General features: G+C 43.9%; 2 protein-coding genes across 4 annotated transcripts; both read left to right on the top strand.

The window, feature by feature from the left end:
- Positions 1–3,716: 3,716 nt before the first annotated feature.
- On the top strand, positions 3,717–12,086 carry dync1li1 (dynein, cytoplasmic 1, light intermediate chain 1). 2 transcript variants are annotated; one of them, XM_079175466.1, is made up of 14 exons: positions 3,717–3,831; positions 4,082–4,155; positions 5,737–5,853; positions 5,964–6,194; positions 6,351–6,505; positions 6,738–6,831; positions 7,531–7,666; positions 7,859–7,970; positions 8,231–8,290; positions 8,432–8,476; positions 8,582–8,669; positions 8,761–8,883; positions 9,048–9,065; positions 10,819–12,086. In XM_079175466.1, exons 1-14 carry the CDS (start codon positions 3,728–3,730, stop codon positions 10,935–10,937), a joined length of 1,476 nt encoding a protein of 491 aa, XP_079031592.1. In that variant the 5' UTR covers positions 3,717–3,727; the 3' UTR covers positions 10,938–12,086. The 2 variants fall into 2 exon arrangements, with proteins under 2 accessions (XP_079031592.1, XP_079031593.1); XM_079175467.1 differs by lacking the exon at positions 9,048–9,065.
- Positions 12,087–14,304: 2,218 nt separating this feature from the next.
- On the top strand, positions 14,305–21,139 carry LOC306707919 (catenin beta-1-like). 2 transcript variants are annotated; one of them, XM_079175575.1, is made up of 17 exons: positions 14,305–14,433; positions 15,422–15,471; positions 16,033–16,242; positions 16,348–16,598; positions 16,706–16,944; positions 17,859–18,060; positions 18,171–18,315; positions 18,488–18,591; positions 18,799–18,933; positions 19,050–19,253; positions 19,383–19,541; positions 19,643–19,762; positions 19,897–20,047; positions 20,138–20,259; positions 20,415–20,475; positions 20,640–20,835; positions 20,928–21,139. In XM_079175575.1, the coding sequence occupies exons 2-16, from the start codon at positions 15,459–15,461 to the stop codon at positions 20,828–20,830; spliced, it is 2,307 nt and encodes a 768-aa protein (XP_079031701.1). In that variant the 5' UTR covers positions 14,305–14,433; positions 15,422–15,458; the 3' UTR covers positions 20,831–20,835; positions 20,928–21,139. The 2 variants fall into 2 exon arrangements, with proteins under 2 accessions (XP_079031701.1, XP_079031702.1); XM_079175576.1 differs by lacking the exon at positions 14,305–14,433 and adding an exon at positions 14,684–14,755.
- Positions 21,140–22,399: the final 1,260 nt, after the last annotated feature.

Raw genomic sequence — 22,399 nt, 5'->3', positions numbered from 1 at the left:
TAGCCTCAAGTCCAGTTAGTTCAAATTAAAGGATAACCGCAGGTCGGATGTGCTAGAATGGTACAAACTGAATATTAATGCAGCGGTCTAGTAGTATCATCCTTAGGGAGCAAAGCTCTTGGAACTGGGTCTGACTCTGACCTGAATGTCTCTCCCTCTCTCTCTCTCTCTCTCTCTCTCTCTCTCTCTCTCTCTCTCTCTTGCGCTCTCTGTCTTCCATAATTCATGTTCCATGTGTGTCTTGGCTGCGGTGATTATTTTTAGCTAAGCTCACTGAGTGGCCGGTATACAGACAAACAAGCGTGGACAGAGCCACAGGGCAGGTGTGTGGCATACAGCAGAGACCTGTGTGTAGGTGGCAAGCCGCTAGTTTGTTTTCTGCATGTGCCTCGATGCGTGGTGGTGACATGTCTGCATGTGTGTGTGTGTGTGTCTGTGTGTGTGTGTGTGTGTGTGTGTGTGCGAGAAGCAGCAGATGCCTGTCTGTTCGGGTGACAGCAGATGACATTGATAAGTGAAGGAGGATGTGGACAATTTCTACAGCTACTGTAATCTGGGAGAGCGGTGTGCCGGATCTGCCATCACAGTACAGCAAAGCATCAGCTGTCACATGTGTTGCACATTGCCAGAGGTGACAATGAATTTTCAAATCACACTTCGTCACAGGATCTTGCAATAGCTTTGTGACGAGAAAAGGTGTTTTGGAAAGCTGACAGCTGTTTTATTTTACATATTTACTGTAATACAAATCAAATGCATTGGTAAGGAAGGATTACGTATTTTGGTGTTTTTCCCTGATTTGTTCAAAATTATAAACTTATTGAATAACAGGCCATTTCTCAAATGTTTGAGAAGAAACATGGCTGCAGAAAATTGCAATTGTTCACTGCGTTACTGTCGATAGAAGCTACAATCACCGGCATAAACATGCAAATTTCAGATTGAAAGGCTGAACGATTTGTAACGAAGTGTTTTGTGTGCTCTGAAATTTGTGTGTAAATCAAAATAATACCCAAACAAAAACCAGAATAGTAATGATTGATTGGTGGGCGGTGTAAGATGTCTAAAAGTCATTCGAAGGATCCTCACTGTCAGCTTCTCCACTCTGTGACAATCAATCATGCTTTGGAGCTTGATTGCCATGACCCTGGCCTAGTGTGTATTTGTGCAAATGTGTGTGACCATTCACCTTCGTGTGTGCACGTGTTTAGATTGACTGTGGCAAAAGTGACATTAATGATTTATCCAAAGGAGGGTTTATAACATTACATTACTAGAATTGCTCGGTCACATATTGAATATCAGACAAAGGGGAGTAACATCACCATCAAGACACAACACAGGCAGCAAAAACTAAAGAACTATATGTGGCATGTAATGCAAACCCTATATGGAATATTCATCAGTCGACACCAACATGCTCAGCTGAAAGAGTGCACAGAGGAAAGGCGGCTGGGAGTGAGAAAAGACAGAGTATACTATCAGAAGTGAAGCAGTCTGGTGCTGCGAACTCGCAGTGTTATTAGAGCTGACACAGAGAGAGAAGCAATGAGAGTGAGGGAGACAGAGGTTGTGAGAGGGGGGGATTAGAGGGATGGAGTGAGAGAAGGAACTGGAGAAAGGAAGGCAAGTGAGAGTGAATGAAGCAGAGGGGCGAGAGGAAAAGATAGACAGAGAATGAAGCAGATCTTCCTCTCCCATAGGGCTTATCTTGTTTTGTAGCTCTCCAGCAAAGATAAATGAAAGCAGAGGCTTTCTAAGAGTAGCCTACGAGGTATTTTACAGTATTTTCCCAAAGAAAGAATCTCTCAAGTCACTGTGGATTTCATTAGAATATGCTGTTGCCTGATACGTTGTAAAAATTATAGTTTTAAGATTTATTTTATTCTACAGAAGAATTTGCCTTAAAAAATCCACAAAGTCTCACAAGCTGTTAAACAATAAATATGACACATCGGGCAATAATCGTCTGGTTTCATTATATACGCCTTTTACTTATAAGACAATCCAGAAAAAAAATGTCTAGTGCAAATGTTTGGAAATAACCTCCACAAATCTCATGCATCGGGTGAGCCATGCACTATCCCTGCTGCCTGCTCCTATCTCCTGCAGAGAGAAAACTCACCTCAACGACCTGGAGAAAAGATCCGAGCAGAGCCGATGAACTTCACTGCCGTTTAGCCTACTTGACAATCACGGATGCCTCACCGCCTCCGGACCCATCTCCTTCTCCTCACTCTTTTGTCTATATGTTCTCCTCAGTCCCCCTATACACTGCAGAGCTCGGCCGGTTTTTGCCGCTGACAGTCAGAGAGCTGCTTTCTAATTCCCACAGGGCGAGCACGGTGAGGATGCACTCCGCGCGCCTGGGTTTGCTGTGGGTAAAAGATGAAGAGGAGGAGGAGGACGGTGCGCCACTTAACTAGAGTTTGTAATCCGCTGGCTCCATCGGGGGCCGCAGAGAGCGCACCGTGCCCAGGGACCAGCGGCCTCGGAGCACAGTGTATCGGCGCCATCTCGTGGTTGTTGCGGCGAACTGACACGTGCAAAACGGATTTTCCGGTTCTCAGTTTTGATTGGCTGCGATGTGCTTCAGCGGTTTTATAATAGGCGATGACCGCACACCTGAGACCACTTGGTACTTATTAAAGTTCACGCTGTGCCCACCAGATTCATTGGTTCAGATCAATTTAAGTCGTCTGAACGTATGAAGCTTTTTTTGCTGCTGTAATTAAAAATGAGAGGTTCTCTCAGTGCTATTTTTAATGATATTGTTGGTTTTATCATTACTAGTTTCATGTGTATTAGTTTCGAATTGTTTTGCTGATTAGATTGGTTGGCTACTGTTTTATCATCAGATTATCACCCACAAGGGTTACATGCAAATAGATGTTGATTGATCTTCAATCTGTGCTGAATGTGCACTGACTTCTGATACTCTCTAAATGATAGTAGCTGCTTAACTGCAAAACTACGCTACTTTAGATTAATATGGCTGCATTACTTTGGATTGAATAATTTATTTTACTCGTTATTGTCTAAACCTGTTGTAAAATCACTGGTGCTCTTAATTTCAACTTTTAATATAGTCTATGCATAATAGTCAATTTGAAGAGCATCCAATTCCTACACGGTATTACAGCTTTATCTCAATCCTGAAGGCTTAGGCCCGTTGCCATATTCTCCAAACATTGATTTATGAGGCAGCGATTTTAAGAGGATATTTAGTCTGAATCGGATTTGTGCGGCTCCTATGAAAGCCCATTTATCCTGATTTATTCTGATAAATCGGCAGGGACAAGCATAGGGCACACTGTGGCAAAACTATTTTATAATAGCTTATAATTGACATAAAATCCTGGGCTTTATACCACCAGACTGTTGTGTTCATTAGGCTGCGTATTTCCCAGTCCCAATTTACACAAACATTAGCCTATATGATGTTAATACATTAATTCCCCCCTTAGCCTATTCATCACATACTTATTTTAGATAAATTAATAATGTACTGTGGACTCTCTTCCTGTATAGTGGTGTGTGTGGGGGGGGAGTCGGTCCAGATCTGTCACTTTGCGGGTGAGATCATTTTATGTCTGGAGTGAAGGACCCCAGCTTTGTGCGGGCGGACCACGCCCCGGCCCCGGCGAGCGGTGCACCACCAGGCTAGGGTTAGCACGCAGCGGCTACATCCGGGCGCTCTGCTCGATATACAACAAGCCCTGCGAAGATGGCGACTTCAGGGAGGAGTGCATTATTATCCTCCGCCTCAACTGGATCTAAGAGCACACTGGAGAACTCCAACCCAGAGGAGGATGACGGACAGGACTTATGGTGGGCGATACGTTATTTAAGACGGGTTATCATGAGCAGCGTTTGCGGGCGAGCAGGGGTCCATTGTGCTGGGGATGAGGATGGTTTTGACAGCTAGCGTGCTAACGAGGCTAGCTTAGCATCAGCACCAGACTGTACTGGTGACACCGCAGCACCTAGCTCGCTAAAGCTACTCGCTGTCAGTCGTTGTGTGTTAATCAATGAAGAAGCTTTGTTTTGCCGTGTTGTAACGGGACTGTTGTGTCTGCAGGTCCACCATCCTGAGTGAAGTGTCAACCCATTCAAGATCTAAGCTACCGTCGGGGAAGAATGTCCTGGTCATGGGTGGGTATCTGTGAATGTCTGCAGTCTCCTGTGCTAGCCAATGAGCGTCGTTAGCTTCGTCTCAACCTGTTAGACTTAATTCTGCTCCATAGCAAAGCTAGCTTGCTGTGGACTGATGGTGCTTTTGTGTTCAAACCCTGGTAGCGCCTGAGTCGCCTAGCAGAGAGAGAGAGAGAGACAGACAGGTGTGTGTTTTGTTCTGCCTGCACAGACACACACACGCGCACACGCACGCACTCCCCCATCATCTTATGAGAGAGAATCGGGCCGCTTTGAAACACTGCAAGTCATTCTAGCATCCACTGATGCATCCAGTGATGCTAGTAGCAGCTAGGTGGAGATGATGCTGAGGGGATCAGATACACCATCAGCCTGTGTGTGTGTGTGTGTGTGTGTGTGTGTGTGTGTGTGTGTGTTGAACGAGGCCACGGGGCTCTATGTGACCGAAGCACGAGAGGGTCCATCACCGTCTCGCTCTGTCCTCGTGTCCACACGCTGCATACACTACACACCCGACAGGGATAATCCGCAGCCTGCTACTCATTCCAGCTAATCAGCGATTTGGTTGCCGTCGTGTGGCTTTACAGCCATTTGTCTGTTTTGCTCTCCGTGTCAACATCAGCGAGCTCTGCTTCATGATGCAGCGAGTCCTCCTGTCGACATGATACGGCCCAGTGCAAGGATTGATGAAGCCTTGACCTTTACTACATACACAGTAACAATAACAATGTCATGTTGCCAGCGTTGAGGTTAGTAATGATGGCAGGAAAAATGCAGCTACAGTCCCTTGTTAATAAATATATAAATACAGGATATTATGGCTGTTTGAGCCTCCATGAAAACAGAAAACTCTCCATAATGAAGCTGTGTGGCTCTAGTCAAGTGGATTGTTTACTGTATATATATGCTCCACACATGTGTTCAGTTCTCAAGCGATGAGTTAATTAATCAAATAGGTAATTGACAGAAAATAATCCTGCAAATATGTTGCTAATTAATTAATCGCTTAAGAAAAAAATGGTAAGGATCTGATGCATTCTTTTGTCCCTTTTGCTGGTTGGGGTTTAGGAAATTGTCACTATTTTCAGGCGTTTTGTAAACCTAGTGATAAATGAATCAAGAAAGTAATGTGCAGATTAATCATCAATGAAAATAATCTCTAGTTGCAGCCCTATAATTGTGCAGTTGTGTGCAATGCTAGTTATGGATGGTGTTTGGTGCACACTACATCCTTTCTCTTAACCCTGCAGTATGTAACTACAGCTCAGAGCATGATAGCGGCAGCAGGATGCATAGACAAAGGGTACACCTTCAGCACTGGTGTGGTGTGTTGGCTTCAGCTAATATGCCACTTAACATGCTTTTACATGTTCCTCTCTTTTAAACTGAAAGATGTTTATGGTATAAGTGCTTAACTGCAATGTTATTATCACTATAGTAGTGGAGGCCGGCATGGACGAGGCTACAACCCATCATTTCTCTACTACCCATTGTTCTGCTTTGTACTGATTTTATGTGTGTGTGTGTGTGTGTGTGTGTGTGTGTGTGTGTGTGTGTGTGTGTGTGTGTGTGTGTGTTTAGGTGAGGTGGGTTCGGGGAAGACCGCCTTGGTTGCAAAGCTGCAGGGGGTTGAAGAGTTCATGAAAGGGCGTGGCCTGGAATACCTCTACTTCAGTGTCCATGATGACGACATTGATGGTAACCAGCAGTGGCTTGCAGTTCATTGACCAATAAATGTCTGAAGTCCACCACAGAGTACGTCTGAAGTAATGTATTTATATTGATGTGTCCTGTGTGTGTGTGTGTAGACCACACTAGGTGTAACGCCTGGGTGTTAGACGGAGACCTTTACCACAAAGGTCTGCAGGGAGTAGCCGTGCCAGTGGACTCGATCGGCAACACGTTGCTGCTGATGACGGTTGACATGTCGCGGCCGTGGAATGCTCTGGACTCGCTCCAGAAGTGGGCGGCCGTTGCTAGGGAACACATCGACAAACTCCGGGTCGCCCCAGAAACACTGCGGGAGCTGGAGCACAGACGTGAGTCACACTGACCGATGAATTTGAAAACAAATTGTGTATATATATATATCAAGGGTTTTGTCCCATTTATGACAACGATATGCCACATGTTTAAAATTATAACCCACGTTAATGTTGTTTTTTGTGTGTGTGTGTGTGTGTGTGTGTGTGTAGTTGTAAAACAGTTCCAGGAGTACACAGAGCCAGGAAGTGGAGAGGATGGCACCCCACAGAGGAGGAGTGATGAGGAGGAGAGTGTGCTGCTGCCGTTAGGAGACAACACACTCACACACAACCTGGGAATACCAGTGGTGGTGGTCTGCACCAAGGTACACACTCACGTACTCACTGCTGGCTATGAAACATATTTAACTTTTACCTTAAAATCCTAATTGGACTCTGTGTGCTGGTCATTATTCTGGGATTAATGAAACCTGTGTGGAAATGTTCAATCATTTCCAAACGCAATGGCCCTTGTGTATATATATATATATTTTTGAATTGCATTGCATCTACGTACACACATTCACCTGTCTCTGTCCTCTACTTATCTGACCTCAGTGTGACGCCATCAGCACGTTGGAGAAGGAGCACGACTACAGAGACGAACACCTGGACCTCATCCAGTCTCACATCAGACGTTTCTGTCTGCAGTGTATCCTTCACTGAACATTTCTGCTGTGAGCCAATAAGTGCACAAACAAAAGTTTATAGTGTCGGGGGGGGAAGGGGGGGGGGGGGGACTAAATGAATCTATTGGTCTCGGAACAGTCCACGCAGGGGTTTTAATGGGGCTGTTGATCAATACCGCTGACTGAAATACGAGGCCTTCGTTCACATTTTGGCCTGTTCTCTCCTCACGTCCAACTCCTCAGAGATGAAGGATGGCGATACAACTGAGTGACTCGCACTACAAGGTGTTTTTTTTTTTTTTTTTTTTAAAGGCCAACGGCAAAGTTCCCAGCAGTATTGTTATTGCAGTACTTTGACCATTGTCCGCTGTATCTGAAACATTGTTGGTATTGCTTTGTTGCAAAGAGAATTCCATAAAAGGCATGCGGTAGATTACCTAGTACTGCATGAAATAGTTTGTTTTTCAGAGTCTCCAGTCCATGCTGAATGAAAGCGGTATTCGATTTTCAAGTGTTATTGTGTTTAAAATGAGCCAAGATTACACAGCGCCTTCGTTCTTTCAACTTTTGTGTGCTGCTCGCCAATTAGTCTAAGCTAGAATATGTATTTCTGTAGTGCTACTGTTATTAAGAGATGCAGGTTTTCTGTCTCTATGCTGTTTAGTTTTTGCTCCTGTATTTAGAAATGGTGGAGTTCAAAATATCCTTGACGGCCTTGTCAGACGGGGCATCTCTGGTTTACACATCAGTGAAGGAGATGAAAAACCTGGACATCCTGTACAAATATCTGGTCCACCGACTCTACGGCTTTCCCTTCCACTGCCCGGCACAAGTGGTGGAAAGAGATGCCGTCTTCATGTAAGCCTGCCTTTGTGTGTGTGTGTGTGTGTGTGTGTGTGTGTGTGTGTGTGTGTGTGTGTGTGTGTGTGTGTGTGTGTGTGTGTGTGTGTGTGTGTGTGTGTGTGTGTGTGTGTGTGTGTGTGTGTGTGTGTACTAGGACTGTGGGGCCACCTGTATTTGGTTTGTAACCCTTCCTCTGCCCTCTCTCAGTCCATCAGGTTGGGACAATGAGAAGAAGATCGCCATTCTTCACGAGAACTTCCAGACAGTAAAAGCAGACGACAGCTTCGAGGAAGTAATAGTCAAACCGCCAGTCAGAAAGGTACAGCTCCTGCTAAAAACAGCGAACTTTGAAAGATCCTCTGAGGCGAGCTAAGCTTACAGCGCTACAGATTGATTACCGCTGTAATAGCATGTATCATTACCTTCTGCATCATTTTCACAGCCAATGCGCCAAGCAAGTTCCCTGCAAGAATGATGAAAGTTTTATCCAATCTAGTTTAATAGATGTTGTAGAGCTATAAGGAAGGACTGGTATTTTTTTTTTTTAAACTCTTGTCTTTTTTTCTTGCTTGTCACCAGATTGTACATGAAAAGGAGATTCAGGCCGAAGATGACCAAGTGTTTCTGGTAAAACTCCAGGTCAGAAAACGTTTTGGTTGTGTTTATGCCAGGTGTTTAGCAGCTTGTCTGTACTCAATAAATCAAATCTCACTTGAGGGTCCTGATATGTTAATTAAATACTAATTAGAGTGAATGTGCATATTGTGCTCTAATTTGCAGTCGCTGCTCGCCAAACAGCCCGCTGTGACAGCAGGGCGACCAGTGGTGAGTGCTCCTTTTTTTTTTTTTCTTCTCTAGTTTTGGCTCGTAAGATAAAGGAACGCTCCCGCCGATGTCCGTATGTGTGAAACAATCTGTCGTCGTTCACAGGACACCACCAGTCGAGCACCCACCGGCTCACCCAGGACGAGTAATCGCTCCGCAGCGGCCAACGTAGCAAACGCAATGCCACAGTCGGGTACGTCATGCATTTCATCACTGCAGTGCGCGTGTGTGTGTGTGTGTGTCTGTGTGTGTTGTGTTTAAACTCTGGTGTCTCTATGCTGCAGGTCAGACCAGTGAAGGTGTGTTGGCCAACTTCTTCAACAGTCTACTGACAAAGAAAGCTGGTACAGGGGGGCCCGGGACGCCAGGTGGCGGTAACAACACTCCAGGAACAGTACGCAAGTCAGGTGAGAATACACACGAGGCTGTTATATAGCGCTGGTGTTCAAACGTTTGTCATTCAGCATTATCGTTTAATGCCATTTTCAGTTACCTCTCATTACTTGGCTTCTTTTTGGTTTCAACCTGCCATCCTTCATTTTCTCTTTAACTCTCCTGTCCTCTGCTCCAGACATGAACACAACACATGGTAAAGAAAATCATAAAAGGGTCTTGAGTCTAAGCAAACACCCATCATCGTTATGCCTGTCTGTAGCTCTGTGTGACTGTCTTTTCATTCCTAACTGTGTTGTGCAATCTCACTGGTAACATCACTCCTAATGTGTGTGTGTGTGTGCACTAGTCAGAGGATGTTGGCCACGTTAAGGTGTGTGTGAGAGAGATATTCCTCGTTTATTATTGCTTGTGTATGCCATTGTTCATTCTCAGAAGCATCCCTATATTTCCTTTGACCCTTTCGCTCCCCATGAGCCTCCAACTTTCTCCAGCAACCGAGGAGGAACATTGCCAGGCTCAGGCTTCCTGTATCACCCATGTACTTCTTGTACAAAAACACATGGACTTTACTGTGGGCTGTAAATTACTGTCTTTGTCTCGTTGCATTGTGGGTGGTATGTGCTAATGAACGACGCTCTGTGTTACCGCCGCCCGAAGCTCCCCGCTCACCCACTGGCAATAGTCCGCAAAATGAGGCCGAACAGCCTTCATTTGGACATGCCACCCACATTGCGACGATACAAAGAAGGTTGAAAATTGCCACAATTTCCCTTTTTAACTTGTTTATTAAGATTACTAGATTATGTGACAGTCACAAACTTCTGACAACTGACATGTTGGTTCATGAGATGATCCTATGGCTAATGAATTACTTCTGCATTTTAAAACCAACGAAGTGTTTCAGTTTGTTTTTTTTGTGACTGAATAGGTGTTTTAATTTCATATTAGTGGCATCTTCCAGAACTATGTAAAAAATCAGAGCTGCACTCTTTTCTTTTCACGAATTTGGCCGGGGCGGGGAAAAGTACCAGTCATGTCAGGATCATTTGATTGACTGATGATTTAAAGGCAATTGCACCCCTAATGTTTCTCCTCCTAGTGCCCTGTCACCATTCTGATCCTTCACTTTTTTTTTTGGCATGCTGCATTGCATTTCTCATCACTAACATCTGCCACAGACATTGCACATGATTCTAACTAAGACTGGGCGATATGGGAAAAATATATAGCTTGATACTTTTCAACATATTAGCCACATGCTATGTACTGTATACCCAATATTCAGTTATTCTCTGTGAAATGATGTAAGGTTTTCAGTTAACAATGCAACTATCAGACATGCTCAATATTACAGTAACTACAAGAATAGATGCAGTAGATCACATTTGTACTAACGTATGAAACATACAGCTGAGAAAAATTGCAGGCCTGTCATAACATTTGTCTCTTGCATTAAAGGAATGTTTGACATATTTTTAGTGCAATAAGAACTATTGTTTGTACAAGATGGGGTAGAATATGATCTCATTTGTATCATTACAATAGGAAATCAACTTAATTGCAATGAATTTGGATGTAATCAATTTATTTCATACTATCTAAACATCAAAGGAATTACATAAATAACTATTTATAAAAACTAATCCAATTGCTGAGGTAAAGTCTTTTACCAGCTCTCTATCACAGTATGCAATCATCCGTCCGTTATCATACTGGCCTTGCACCTCAGATTGCTGAAACCAGTCGAGTCTTCTGAAATATTAGTATTAGATTAGAAAAATAGCCTAATTAACAACACTAAATCAATACTTCACCCAGGTCTTATTTTAACCATGTGTAATTGCCTTTGTGCTTATTGCATTGTGACTTAACCACGCAACACTGTGTCTAAAATGTTTGCTGTGAAATAGCACCAATTCGTATGAGTCTACCCACACTTGATGCAGGTTCGAAGCTGGGCCTGAGCGACGTACAGGCAGAGCTGGACCGCATATCCAGCAGGGAGACTGACTCGGACTTGCCCAATGCCAACGACACCCCTGCCGCCGACGGCCAGGACACATGAAGACCAACACACGTCACCCTGCTCTCCTTCTCCCCGCCCCACCTCAGTCACCTTCCGCCTCCGTTGTTCTTCCTCCCTCCACTCCATTACAGAGATGCGGGGAGAAAGAGGGATGTAGGCACACAACTTTCCCCCTCCATCGTCTTTCACTTTCTCCTCAAGGAGAATAACTCACTCTCTCTTCACCCCAAACCGCTTTTCCAGCACCTTGTTCTCCTTCCCCTCCTCTCTCCTCTCCACCTGGCTGTTGCGCTGAGGGCGAGCATTTGTCACTGTTACATACAAGACTGTCTGTTACATGAGAGTAAATGGGTATGGGTATGGGGGGGGGGGGACCAGTTGGGCTGTGGAGGTCGGGATGAGAGGAAGTGGGAGGTGGGTTGAAAAAGATTGATTGCAGGAATGAATAAGAGGGAGTTTTATCCATCCATTTCTTGAGATGGTTGGTGTTTTTACTGTAGGAACTGCTGAAGGGTGCATGTTGAAGAAACTGCATTTTGGTTTATCATAGGGATAATTGTGTGTTTAATGTATGTGGGGCAAGTCACACTTGGCCAGAGGAAGAGACTGAGAACAACAACAACAACAAAATGCCTGAAACTAAATTGCAAACAGTCATGTTTTTTAAGATGAAGGGACGTACATACCAGTATTCGTGTGAATGTGTGTGTGTGACAGTGAGTGTGTGTGTGTGTGTGTGTGTGAGTGAGAGAGAGAGAGATGCTGAGGCAGATGGAGAGAAGGAAGGGAAGTCATTCAACCTAGACCTGTATGTCGAGAGATTTTTGGCTGTTTGCATTACAACCAAAAGGCAAAAACATGACTATGCTCTTACACTACAAGCTCTTAAAACAGTGCATACACTATTATTATTACAGCAGCACTGTCTTGATAGACTACTCGAGCCAAACATGACGACAACAAACAAAAAAATACTTCAGATCAAAGTTCAAACTCAAGCATTAGTCCTGTGTAGAGAGGGTACCCGGGTCCATCATGCCAACCCAGTTCTACGATTGGCCAAACTTCCCCTCGTGGTAGATACTGCTCAAACCTGTAGATAACAGACAGTGCACTGAAAGGGGAGGGTGGTAGAGGGTAGGTGGGGTAGCTGAGCTTTACATGTACAGAAAGAAGCACTAGTGATTCAGTTCCATAGTTACTGCGGGCGGGCGGGCGGGTCGGTGGTGGGTGGGCGGGCAAGGGAGTCAGAACAACGGAGGGTCACACCAAGAATGTACAGTCATTGTCTCGCTGATTGGTCCTGTTATTTCAGAGCTCTGTGTTGGCGTTTGTATAATCAGTCAAATAAAAGGTGTATTTATTCGGATTCATCCACCTGGCTTCTCTTTGTTTTTATTTTACCAGTCATTCCTCTTCTCCTCACGCTGAATGAAATGTAATATTTTGTGATGGTGAAGTGTTAGAAAGGGCTGATTTATATTCAGTATATTTACACGATCCTCTAGTGTCTTGTATCAGAATAATTCCTCTTGATATCTTTATAAGAATACTGTTTATGTACAGCTCACGTCAATGTGTCAGTATTTTAATGAGCTCTAAGCAGATAAATATGATACATTTCAGATTAGTATCATTAGAAGACTGGAAATAAACTTGCATGACTGATTGCAAGGAATAACAGACTAATTTTGCCTGATAGATCAAAAATGTGTTAGAAAGTGTTTGCATGACTATCATTACCAGGAGATGTTGGACTGTCTAATTTTCTGACGGTGTCTTGCCGGCATGCAGTCGTGCTTTCTATTATCTTTTGTGCTTACTCTGCAGCATCTGTTATGACTTGGGTAAATGAAATCGACTTGCTCCTCTCTCTGCCACAGCTGGAGACAGTGGGTGAGCTTAATTTAGTTTTATCCTGAGGGTTTGATGTTGGTCCCACATACTGACAAAAGAAGCAGAAACTAATGAAAATCCATAAGCACTCGCTGAAATAAATCACGTCACACTTCCATTCGCTCTGGCAGCATGTGGTCTGCGTTATTTCTCTTACTCTGATATTATTCATACCCCTTGCAGGCGTGTGACTGAATATTTGTATCAGCCTACTACACATTTCTGTCACTGTTTGAATGATATAAATAGAAAATATTCCAACTGATTGTGATATAACATAAATGATTGTAACTTTCCGTTTCTATTTCATGCGGTATCAGTGATACTGATATGCTTCCCTATACACTTTGGACTGTGACCTGTTCTACTCCATGACACGCATCAGACACATGAACATGCGCTCGACTTTGTGTGACACTTTCTCTTTTGTTCGTTTTTGTTTAATATCAACACATTATCTTTTCATATAGCTATACAAATATTTCAAAACATGTTTTCCTATTGGTTCTGTGTACTTAATGCAGCTGAAGTAGATGCACAAGATGCATGTTATTCATTTAAGTGGACTGATGTTACACAGTAAGGTGCATTGCAATTTCATTACAGCTAGTCTGTGAATAATTGCCCAAAATGGAGATGCATAAATAAGCAATGTTATACAATTTCAAGAATAAACATATAGGCAATGTGTTTTACCCTTTTAAAACCACATGTAGCCTATACACCCAAGTATGTCTATGTTTTACTGTCCGCCTTCAATCAGTTAGTGATAGATTGAAGTTTTGCAGTTCATGTCACCACAAAAGCAATTGTAGAGACAATGGATACAATGGAGGAGTATCATGTTATTGTGGCCATTGCAGGTCCCCCCCCCCCCCCCCCCCCCCCCCCCCCCTACAATCAATGATTAGTTTTTAAGATGGGCTCTTTGTGTTTAATGGGATTGGATTATGGCTTTCTATCGAAAAATGAGATTCAATCATCGTATTTTACAACTTGATATCTGGTTTAACCATGTGGTCTATGATTGTTCCTCCCCATTTAACCGCTGCAGTTTATCATTAGCAAAATGTCCTTTGGTTTAACTGTGAAGTAAAAGTATGAGAAACGTGGATGATGGTTGACAAGCACCTTTCATGTTTGAATTGAATGTGATATATGGATGAATGATATAGCCCTGTTTGTGTCTCTGAGTAAACTGCATGTTAATTAACTCCATCTATAACATCACAGCAGCTCATGAATCACATTCCATTCCAATGAATGCTCCTCGCCCTCCCCTATCACACATCTTTCATTTACGTGATTCAAAAATGTAAAAACTGACAAAGGCCGAATTCCTTTTAACATTACATGACATCAATATCTGCCAACAGCTGTGAAATATCAGTTTCTATGCTAAAACTTTTAGTTAAAATGGCGCTCTATTTTTCCGAGTGCGGCAGAATACTGTATTTTTTCGCCCCCTCGCCATCTTGATGTGCGATCGCACAGGCGGAAGCAACATCTTCGGCGGAGCAACAGCGGGTGTGGTTCGGACTTCTACGGGTGGTTCACCTAGCAGCCCTTTTCCTATTTCCAGCCAAGAGAAAGGACAAAAATTCCCCAAAAAGAACCACGGAGGAGCCGCTTGACTCTGGTAAAGACACTATGTTTTCTACAGCTATTATGTAACGTATTCACCGCGCGTCAATGTTTGCCTCACCAAAGAAAATCATCTTTGGCTTGGGAGGGGGCTCCGGTGGGGTTTTCTGATTTGGCTGGCAGCACAGCAGGTTTTGTACGGTGGCGCTTTGGATCTACTTTTCATACGTCCTGGTTAGCTAAGCTAATCAAACCAGAACTAAAAAAATCGGAGGGTTCTCTTGAAAGTCACGATTTGTGCAATGAACCGATTTGTAAGGACGATGACTTAGAACATCGGATGCTTCTCGTGACAAGTCGGTACAATTTATGCGTTTGTGAGTGAAGCCCTAAACTGTTTGTTTATGTTAGCTAGTTAGCTAACTAGCGGTTAGCTACGCACGTTAGCTTAGCTTAGCGAGCTCTCAAGGTAAACTAACCAACCTGTTAGCTATAGCATTGGTGGCCAATACACGCTAGCGCTCCTGTCTTGAATCATGTCCTTTTTAAAAAAAATGTGTTTATTGGTTGATGTAACCTGTACAGTTAGATGGGGTTTTAGTTTTGATTAGGTAGCTTCCTACTGAGACACCCCACGAGAGGAGGAGTCATGGAAGTGATTGCGGGTAGTTTCTCTCGCTGGAAACCCAAGCTGCGAGGTCGGAACTTGGCCGTGGTAGTAGGGGGAGGGGGAGAAATATGCCTTTGATGTTCTTTGCCGCTGAATGGTGAATTGTGTTCGTGCTGGCCTGGAAATACCCACCACTTTGCTCTCTCGGCTGGAGGTGGAGGCTCGGCATTTCCCCTCCTTAGCTATACGTTAGCAAGACAAACAAGCGTCTGAATCACAGGTAACGCTAGCGCGGAAGACAGCGGACTTATTATTGAGACCACGTAGGAGAAAACGCATGAACATTACGATTAGGTTTGGCTCTAGCAAACAAGAACTCAAGGTTGTGAGTTGTCTCATTTCCCCCCCTGTGCACTTGTTTCCTTTTACGCAGACATATCTGCTGTGCGGGCTGAGGGCAGGCAAGAACAATGGCTACCCAGTGTAAGTATGAAAAACTTTCACATAAAGTATTTCCATGTTGATGTGAACAGAGTCCGTTAACACTTTATTTTGTATGTACACAAGAGTTTACACAAGAGCGTCTCTGTAGATAATTACATGAAATAACGTAATCCTTGTGGAAGTTGGAAAAATGGGAGCTAGGCGAGCACATGTCACAGTATCCCAAGAAATGTATATCGTGTTTCATCTGAGTTTATTCTCCAAGAAAAAAACTTGGGAATTAAAAGAGGAATTCGATTTTTACATACTTTTAAATTACGATCAGTACCTGAGGGCATCTGGCATGGAGGAGCTCAAGCTTTTTCTTTCCTTGTTGTTCCACTTTTTTCCTGTTTGCCTCAACAGAAATAGCGTGAACTAACCTCCTTTTAATTCTTACAACTCCTAGTTGCATTAACTCAAGATTACAAATGTTAAATTACTAAAACAGTTCACACTACTTTAAAAAAGTATTTGCATAAAACAGGCAACTGTTTAAGGTAAAGATGACTCGTACTCAGTCATACCCTTTGTTTCACCGAATTTCTCCCCTTTGTGTAGCTGATCTGATGGAGTTGGACATGGCAATGGGAGACAGCAAGGCTGCAGTGAGCCAGTGGCAGCAGCAGTCCTACCTGGATTCAGGCATTCAGTCTGGAGTAACGACCACAGCACCATCTCTGAGTGGCAAGGGAAACCCTGATGCTGAGGAGGATGATCCATCTCTCTATGACTGGGAGTTCAACCAGCCCTTCACTCCTGAGCCTACAGGTATACGAGATTATGCATATATCATGATGGCTGCTACGGCATAAATGGTATAAATCTATGATCGACATTGTCACGATATTCATCGCCGTCTCGCATTACTTTCAGACATGGAGGGCTATGCCATGACCCGGGCCCAGCGTGTGCGTGCTGCCATGTTCCCAGAGACTTTGGAGGAGGGCATTCAGATCCCACCTACCCAGCTGGATGCTGCCCACCCCACAGCAGTGCAGCGCCTGGCAGAGCCCTCCCAGATGCTGAAGCATGCTGTGGTCAACCTCATTAACTATCAAGACGATGCCGAGCTGGCCACTCGTGCCATCCCTGAGCTTACCAAACTGCTCAATGATGAGGACCAGGTATGTGTCCTAAGGAGTGAATCATCACATGAAAACACTCAAAAAGGCAAAAATGGTGCCTGCTGTGTTACATCCTGTTCTAAAACATGCACCCCTGTCTGTCCTAGGTCGTCGTGAATAAAGCTGCTGTAATGGTGCATCAGTTGTCAAAGAAGGAGGCGTCGCGTCACGCCCTGATGCGCTCCCCGCAAATGGTTTCGGCCGTTGTTCGTGCCATGCAGAACACCGGTGATGTAGAGACGGCTCGCTGCTCTGCTGGCACCCTGCACAACCTTTCCCACCATCGCGAGGGGCTCCTTGCAATCTTCAAGTCCGGAGGCATTCCTGCCCTGGTCAAGATGCTCGGGTAAGAAACTGGAGGAATTGTGGCGCTCTTCACGGCATATGTGCCGTATCAGTATCCACCCGCCCAAATGGTCAATAACTAGCAACCGGAATGCAAAGAAGCTGCCTTTAAAGTGGTTTGTGTTGTTTCTTCTTAGCACTGAATCAATGAATGGCAGCTATTGTGTGCTCGAACACCATTTTACAGACTTTGACTTTTTAGTTCGTCCCATTGGCCACTAATTGGCATCACATGTTTGTTTTAGGCTCAGATGTTATGTTAATCACATAGGCCTTTTTAAGACAATGCCAAAAATGTGTTCATTTTCTGACTCGTTCTCTCTAGCTCTTTCTGGGGACGACTGGAAACAGTTAAAAAAACCAATGTACTAAGAGCCCATCAATCATGATTAAGCACATAATGAGTCAAGTGCAAAAGAAGACAAACGGTGTTAACGTTATACCTTTCACTGAGCATTAGTCTGATTCACCAACTATCAGCTTCAACTAACTAGCAAGTAGACTAACAATGTCAAATCTAAGCTGACTCATCACTTTGCTTGGATGTGAGAAAATCACCGTCAAATAGTGGCTACCCTCTAAAATAACTTGCTCAAAATCATCACCCACCAGCGACATTCTCAAAGAATTCTCTCCAGCGTGACCCATTTGAAGCGGTTAAAATGTCCTCCGTTCTAACTTTTCTCTTTGTAATCCCCATGAAAAGCCAGAACATACAGCCACAACACTGAGTTGGCTGGCAAGTTCCAACCTGTTGGATGTCACATGTGTGTGTTTGAATTTGCACCTGGGATCCTATTACCACACTTCAAATGGAGGATGGAACAGTGGTGAAAGCCTGATTTTTTTTTTTTTTTTATTTTAATTTTTTTTTTTAAATAAGACTACAAAAATGTTTCTCTTTTCCTTTTTCAGCTCGCCGGTGGACAGTGTGTTGTTCTACGCCATCACCACGCTGCACAATCTGTTGTTGCACCAGGAAGGGGCAAAGATGGCGGTGCGCCTGGCTGGAGGACTCCAGAAGATGGTGGCCCTGTTGTCTAACACCAATGTCAAGTTCCTGGCAATCACTACTGACTGCCTGCAGATCCTTGCATATGGAAACCAGGAAAGCAAGGTATTGGAAGATAAACATTCATTCTGTTCGGGTTTAGATGCCCCCTGACGTGTGTGCTGACTGACAGCAGTTCGTAGCACATCTAAACATAAACCTGTATGTGTTTTTAGCTGATCATTCTGGCCAGTGGTGGTCCTCAGGCCCTGGTCAACATCATGAGGACCTTCACATATGAGAAACTGCTGTGGACCACAAGCAGAGTGCTCAAGGTGCTCTCTGTTTGCTCAAGCAACAAGCCTGCTATCGTAGAGGCTGGTATGTACAGACAATGGAAACAATACAATGAAAAATACATGAACGTCCTGGTCTACATTTTCTAATTGTGGTTTGCTACCATGGTGAACTTTGCCTGATGTAATTGTTTGTTGTGCTTTGGCTTGTGTGTGTGTGTGTGTGTGTGTGTGTGTGTGTGTGTGTGTGTGTATAGGAGGCATGCAGGCCTTGGGGCTTCACCTGACTGACCCCAGCCAGCGTCTGGTCCAGAACTGCCTCTGGACTCTGAGGAATCTTTCAGATGCTGCAACTAAACAGGTACAACTCACACAGATGCTAATGTACATTCAATATGTATGAACAGAATGACCGGAGCCTCTATTTGGACAGTTGGCCCACTCATAGAATTCCATTTAATATAAAGTATTAGATAAAACAAAATGCTAAATTATTTAGGATGTATTCATTCCTCACCCCTCATTTGCTTTCTTTTGTCCCGTCCAACCCGTCCTCTGCTCTCTCCAGGAGGGAATGGAGGGTCTTCTGGGAACCCTGGTCCAGCTGCTGGGCAGTGATGACATCAATGTCGTGACATGTGCTGCTGGCATCCTCTCCAACCTGACCTGCAACAACTATAGTAACAAACTCATGGTCTGCCAGGTGCGTATTATACACACATTAGGCCGCAAGTCTGCATGTCTGTGGGGTGTAGAGGGTTTATTCTTAGTCTTATTTTACTAACCTGCTTTCCACCGACTGATCCTATGACGTGCTAGGTTGGCGGCATTGAGGCTCTGGTGCGAACCGTGCTTAGGGCCGGCGACAGAGAAGACATCACAGAGCCAGCCGTCTGTGCCCTGCGTCACCTGACCTCCCGCCACCAGGATGCTGAGATGGCCCAGAATGCTGTGCGCCTTCATTACGGCCTGCCTGTGGTGGTCAAACTACTGCACCCTCCGTCCCACTGGCCACTAATCAAGGTCACTAGCCATCTCAGTTTCTCTGCACCTAGACATTCTTTTAGATAAACATTTCATATCCTGACATTGATTGATTGACATGATTTAATTCCAGCTAACTAATATAGATTTAAATCCCCCCCTATCTAGGCTACAGTTGGTCTGATCCGCAACCTGGCTCTTTGCCCAGCCAACCACAGCGCTCTGCGGGAGCAGGGGGCCATCCCCCGACTGGTCCAACTGCTCGTCAGGGCTCACCAGGACACCCAGAGGCGCACCAGCATGGGAGGCAACCAGCAGCAGTTTGTGGTGTGTAACCAAGCCAACAACCCTTTAAAGCTTTCTTTATTTGAACATATAGAGTTTTTTACATATTTGACTTCAATCTTTCCCGCTCCCAACACACACAGGAGGGTGTGCGTATGGAGGAAATAGTGGAAGGCTGCACAGGAGCTCTGCACATCCTGGCCCGGGACGTCCACAACAGAATTGTCATCAGAGGGCTCAACACCATTCCACTCTTTGTCCAGGTGAAACATTAACCCCAATCTTACTACAGACAAACATTTCTCTTGATTTATTTTTCCGCTACATGTACGTCAACAACTCTTTCTTGCCTTTTATCAAACCTCTAATCTTTCTCTCTGCTATTCACTGTCTGTAGTTGCTGTATTCTCCAGTGGAGAACATCCAGCGTGTGGCAGCAGGTGTGCTGTGTGAACTGGCTCAGGACAAGGAAGCCGCTGAGGCGATTGAAGCTGAAGGAGCCACCGCACCCCTCACTGAGCTGCTGCACTCCCGTAACGAGGGCGTTGGTAAGTATACGTGCACGCATTTTTGATTGTCTGTGTACTTGTGTAGACTACGTGTGCTTGACTTGTGTTGCTGTGTGTTGCCTCCTGTAGCGACCTATGCTGCAGCTGTCCTGTTCCGCATGTCTGAGGACAAGCCCCAGGACTACAAGAAACGTCTGTCAGTGGAGCTGACCAGCTCTTTGTTCAGAACTGAGCCCATGGCCTGGAACGAGGTACACGCATGTGTATAAATACACACACGCAAATATATAAACTCAACAATATCAGTATTCTATAGTAAACACTATATACATATTGTAAGACCTCCACTCGCTGACATAGGCTGCCTTATGTCAAACTTTACTCATGACTCGGTTTCCTTTTATAGACCGGAGACCTGGGACTGGATATGGGAGCTCAGGGAGACCCCCTGGCTTACAGGCAGGATGGTAAGTGCCTGTATTCTCCCAAATAGTTCATGGAATATGAAACTTAATTATATCTATATGTTGTTTAATGCCACCCAGCGATGACGGCTGGTCACGAGGCATTTGTTTAGAATACAACAACGTGTATCCTATTCACTAATTTAATGTTTTTTTTGTCTTTCCAGATGGAGCCTACCGGGCCTACCCAGCAGCCTACGGCCAGGACTCTCTTTTGGACCCCATGATGGAAGGTGCTGACTATCATACTGACACTCTGCCCGACCTGGGCCACCACACTGATCCGTTGCCAGACCTTGGCCACACCCAGGACCTGATGGACAGCAACCAGCTGGCCTGGTTTGACACAGACCTGTAGGATTGGTAAGACAGACTTCCAGAGAAAACGTAACTTGCAATATTTGATATAAATAGCAACACACTAATTACAAACTGTGTCCTGTGCTCTTTTGCAGTTGAATTCGGACAGAACCTCCATTGTGATTGGCCTGTATTGTCTGAAGCAGCATTATGATTGGCCTGGAGAGTGGTCGCAGGTAAAGAGAGGAATCAGAGGTCATGGAAAGTGCCACACACAAGAAAAAAAAAAAAAAAAGATGGTTTCCATTGGAATGTTAAAGCAAGTTGAAGTGGGAGGAAAAGAAGGGGTTAAAGTATCAGAGTGGAGTCACACAATGGAGCAGGTTTACCTATATGGATGAGTGCACATGAGATGGATCTTAAAAGTTTGAAACACATGTTTTAGCCTTGCCTGTATTCTTATCAGTTCTTTGTTTCTATTTTTCTTATTCTATTTTTTTATTTCTTTTTGTATTACTCATTCTCTGTTATGGTACTGACCCAGCTTGCCTTCGCACTAGCCATCTTCATTTTATCTTCAATGCTAATCATTTGTAATTTTTCTTTCTTTTTTTTTTTAAACGTATATTACATGTAGTGTTAAGTTATAGTGATATTATACAATGTTCCTTTGGTTTTTGGCCGAATGTGTAGAACACTAATAATCAGTTGAAATGTACTCTGACTTAAAGTGTAACATTGTGTAGTTTTTTTTATAATCTCAAAAATGGAGAGTTATGCATTCTTAATATGTGCTTGTTTAAGCATAAAATATGTCAGTGTCACAAATGTTCTAAAGAGGGAGATGGGAGAAATTGAGGGTGGGATGGGGATAAATCTAGAGACAAGTGTTTTATATACAGTATCACTGGTAGGTTAACAACTATTTTGTATGCTATCATTGGATGTCTGATAGAAAAGTCTTTAACGCTATCATTGGTGGTCTAATAAAACCCAGTTTTATGTGCTATCAAGGGTAGCTAGGTTGATGAACCAGTTGTAGTCCTGCTGTGCTTATTTTGGAGACGAGGTTATGACACGGCTGATCAATAAAATGGCATTTTATTTCATATAGTCTGCCCTGTGTCTTCTGTCCTTCCATGTGGTGATGTGATTGTTTGATAGACAGGCCTGTGTTTTTATGAAGGGGAGATTAATCTTGACATGAATTCAACTATTTCTTAATACGCCAAGTTAAAATGTTTTTGTTCACGGTTGCCACTCAACTTAAAGTCACTATCTTCTCAATCAAATATTAGTAAAGCAGACCTAGAGGGAACATCCAATAAATATGAGAGGATTTCAGCAAAATGTTAAAATACCAAAACCTGTTGAGCTTAGTGAGCTAAAAGAAAACAGCCTGGATTTCAAATATGAAATTCAATATGCCTCAAAGTAAACTCTGGATGCTAGTTAAGACATTTGTTTCATTATCGTTTCACCTCCAGTCAATAGACATTTGTATAATAGACGGTTCTGGTTGTGAAGTAAGGAAAACAGCAACTCGGACAAGCAGCCTGAAGGTACTTGATGTGTTTAAAGGATGGAGAGCATATTTTAAATCGCCTCAAATACTCGTCTAAAGGGC

The sequence above is a fragment of the Pholis gunnellus genome (assembly GCF_910591455.1).
Source record: "Pholis gunnellus genome assembly, chromosome: 16".
Lineage (NCBI taxonomy): Eukaryota > Metazoa > Chordata > Actinopteri > Perciformes > Pholidae > Pholis > Pholis gunnellus.
This window is presented reverse-complemented; position numbering and strand designations above follow the sequence as displayed.

Coding starts and splice junctions, on each gene's coding strand:
- dync1li1 (XM_079175466.1), top strand. CDS start 3,728: ATGGCGACTTCAGGGAGGAGTGCATTATTATCCTCCGCCTCAACTGGA. Junction 4,156..5,736: donor GAAGAATGTCCTGGTCATGG/GTGGGTATCTGT, acceptor GTGTGTGTTTAG/GTGAGGTGGGTTCGGGGAAG. Junction 8,670..8,760: donor AAACGCAATGCCACAGTCGG/GTACGTCATGCA, acceptor TCTATGCTGCAG/GTCAGACCAGTGAAGGTGTG.
- LOC306707919 (XM_079175575.1), top strand. Junction 16,243..16,347: donor CTTCACTCCTGAGCCTACAG/GTATACGAGATT, acceptor CATTACTTTCAG/ACATGGAGGGCTATGCCATG. Junction 20,260..20,414: donor AGCCCATGGCCTGGAACGAG/GTACACGCATGT, acceptor TTCCTTTTATAG/ACCGGAGACCTGGGACTGGA.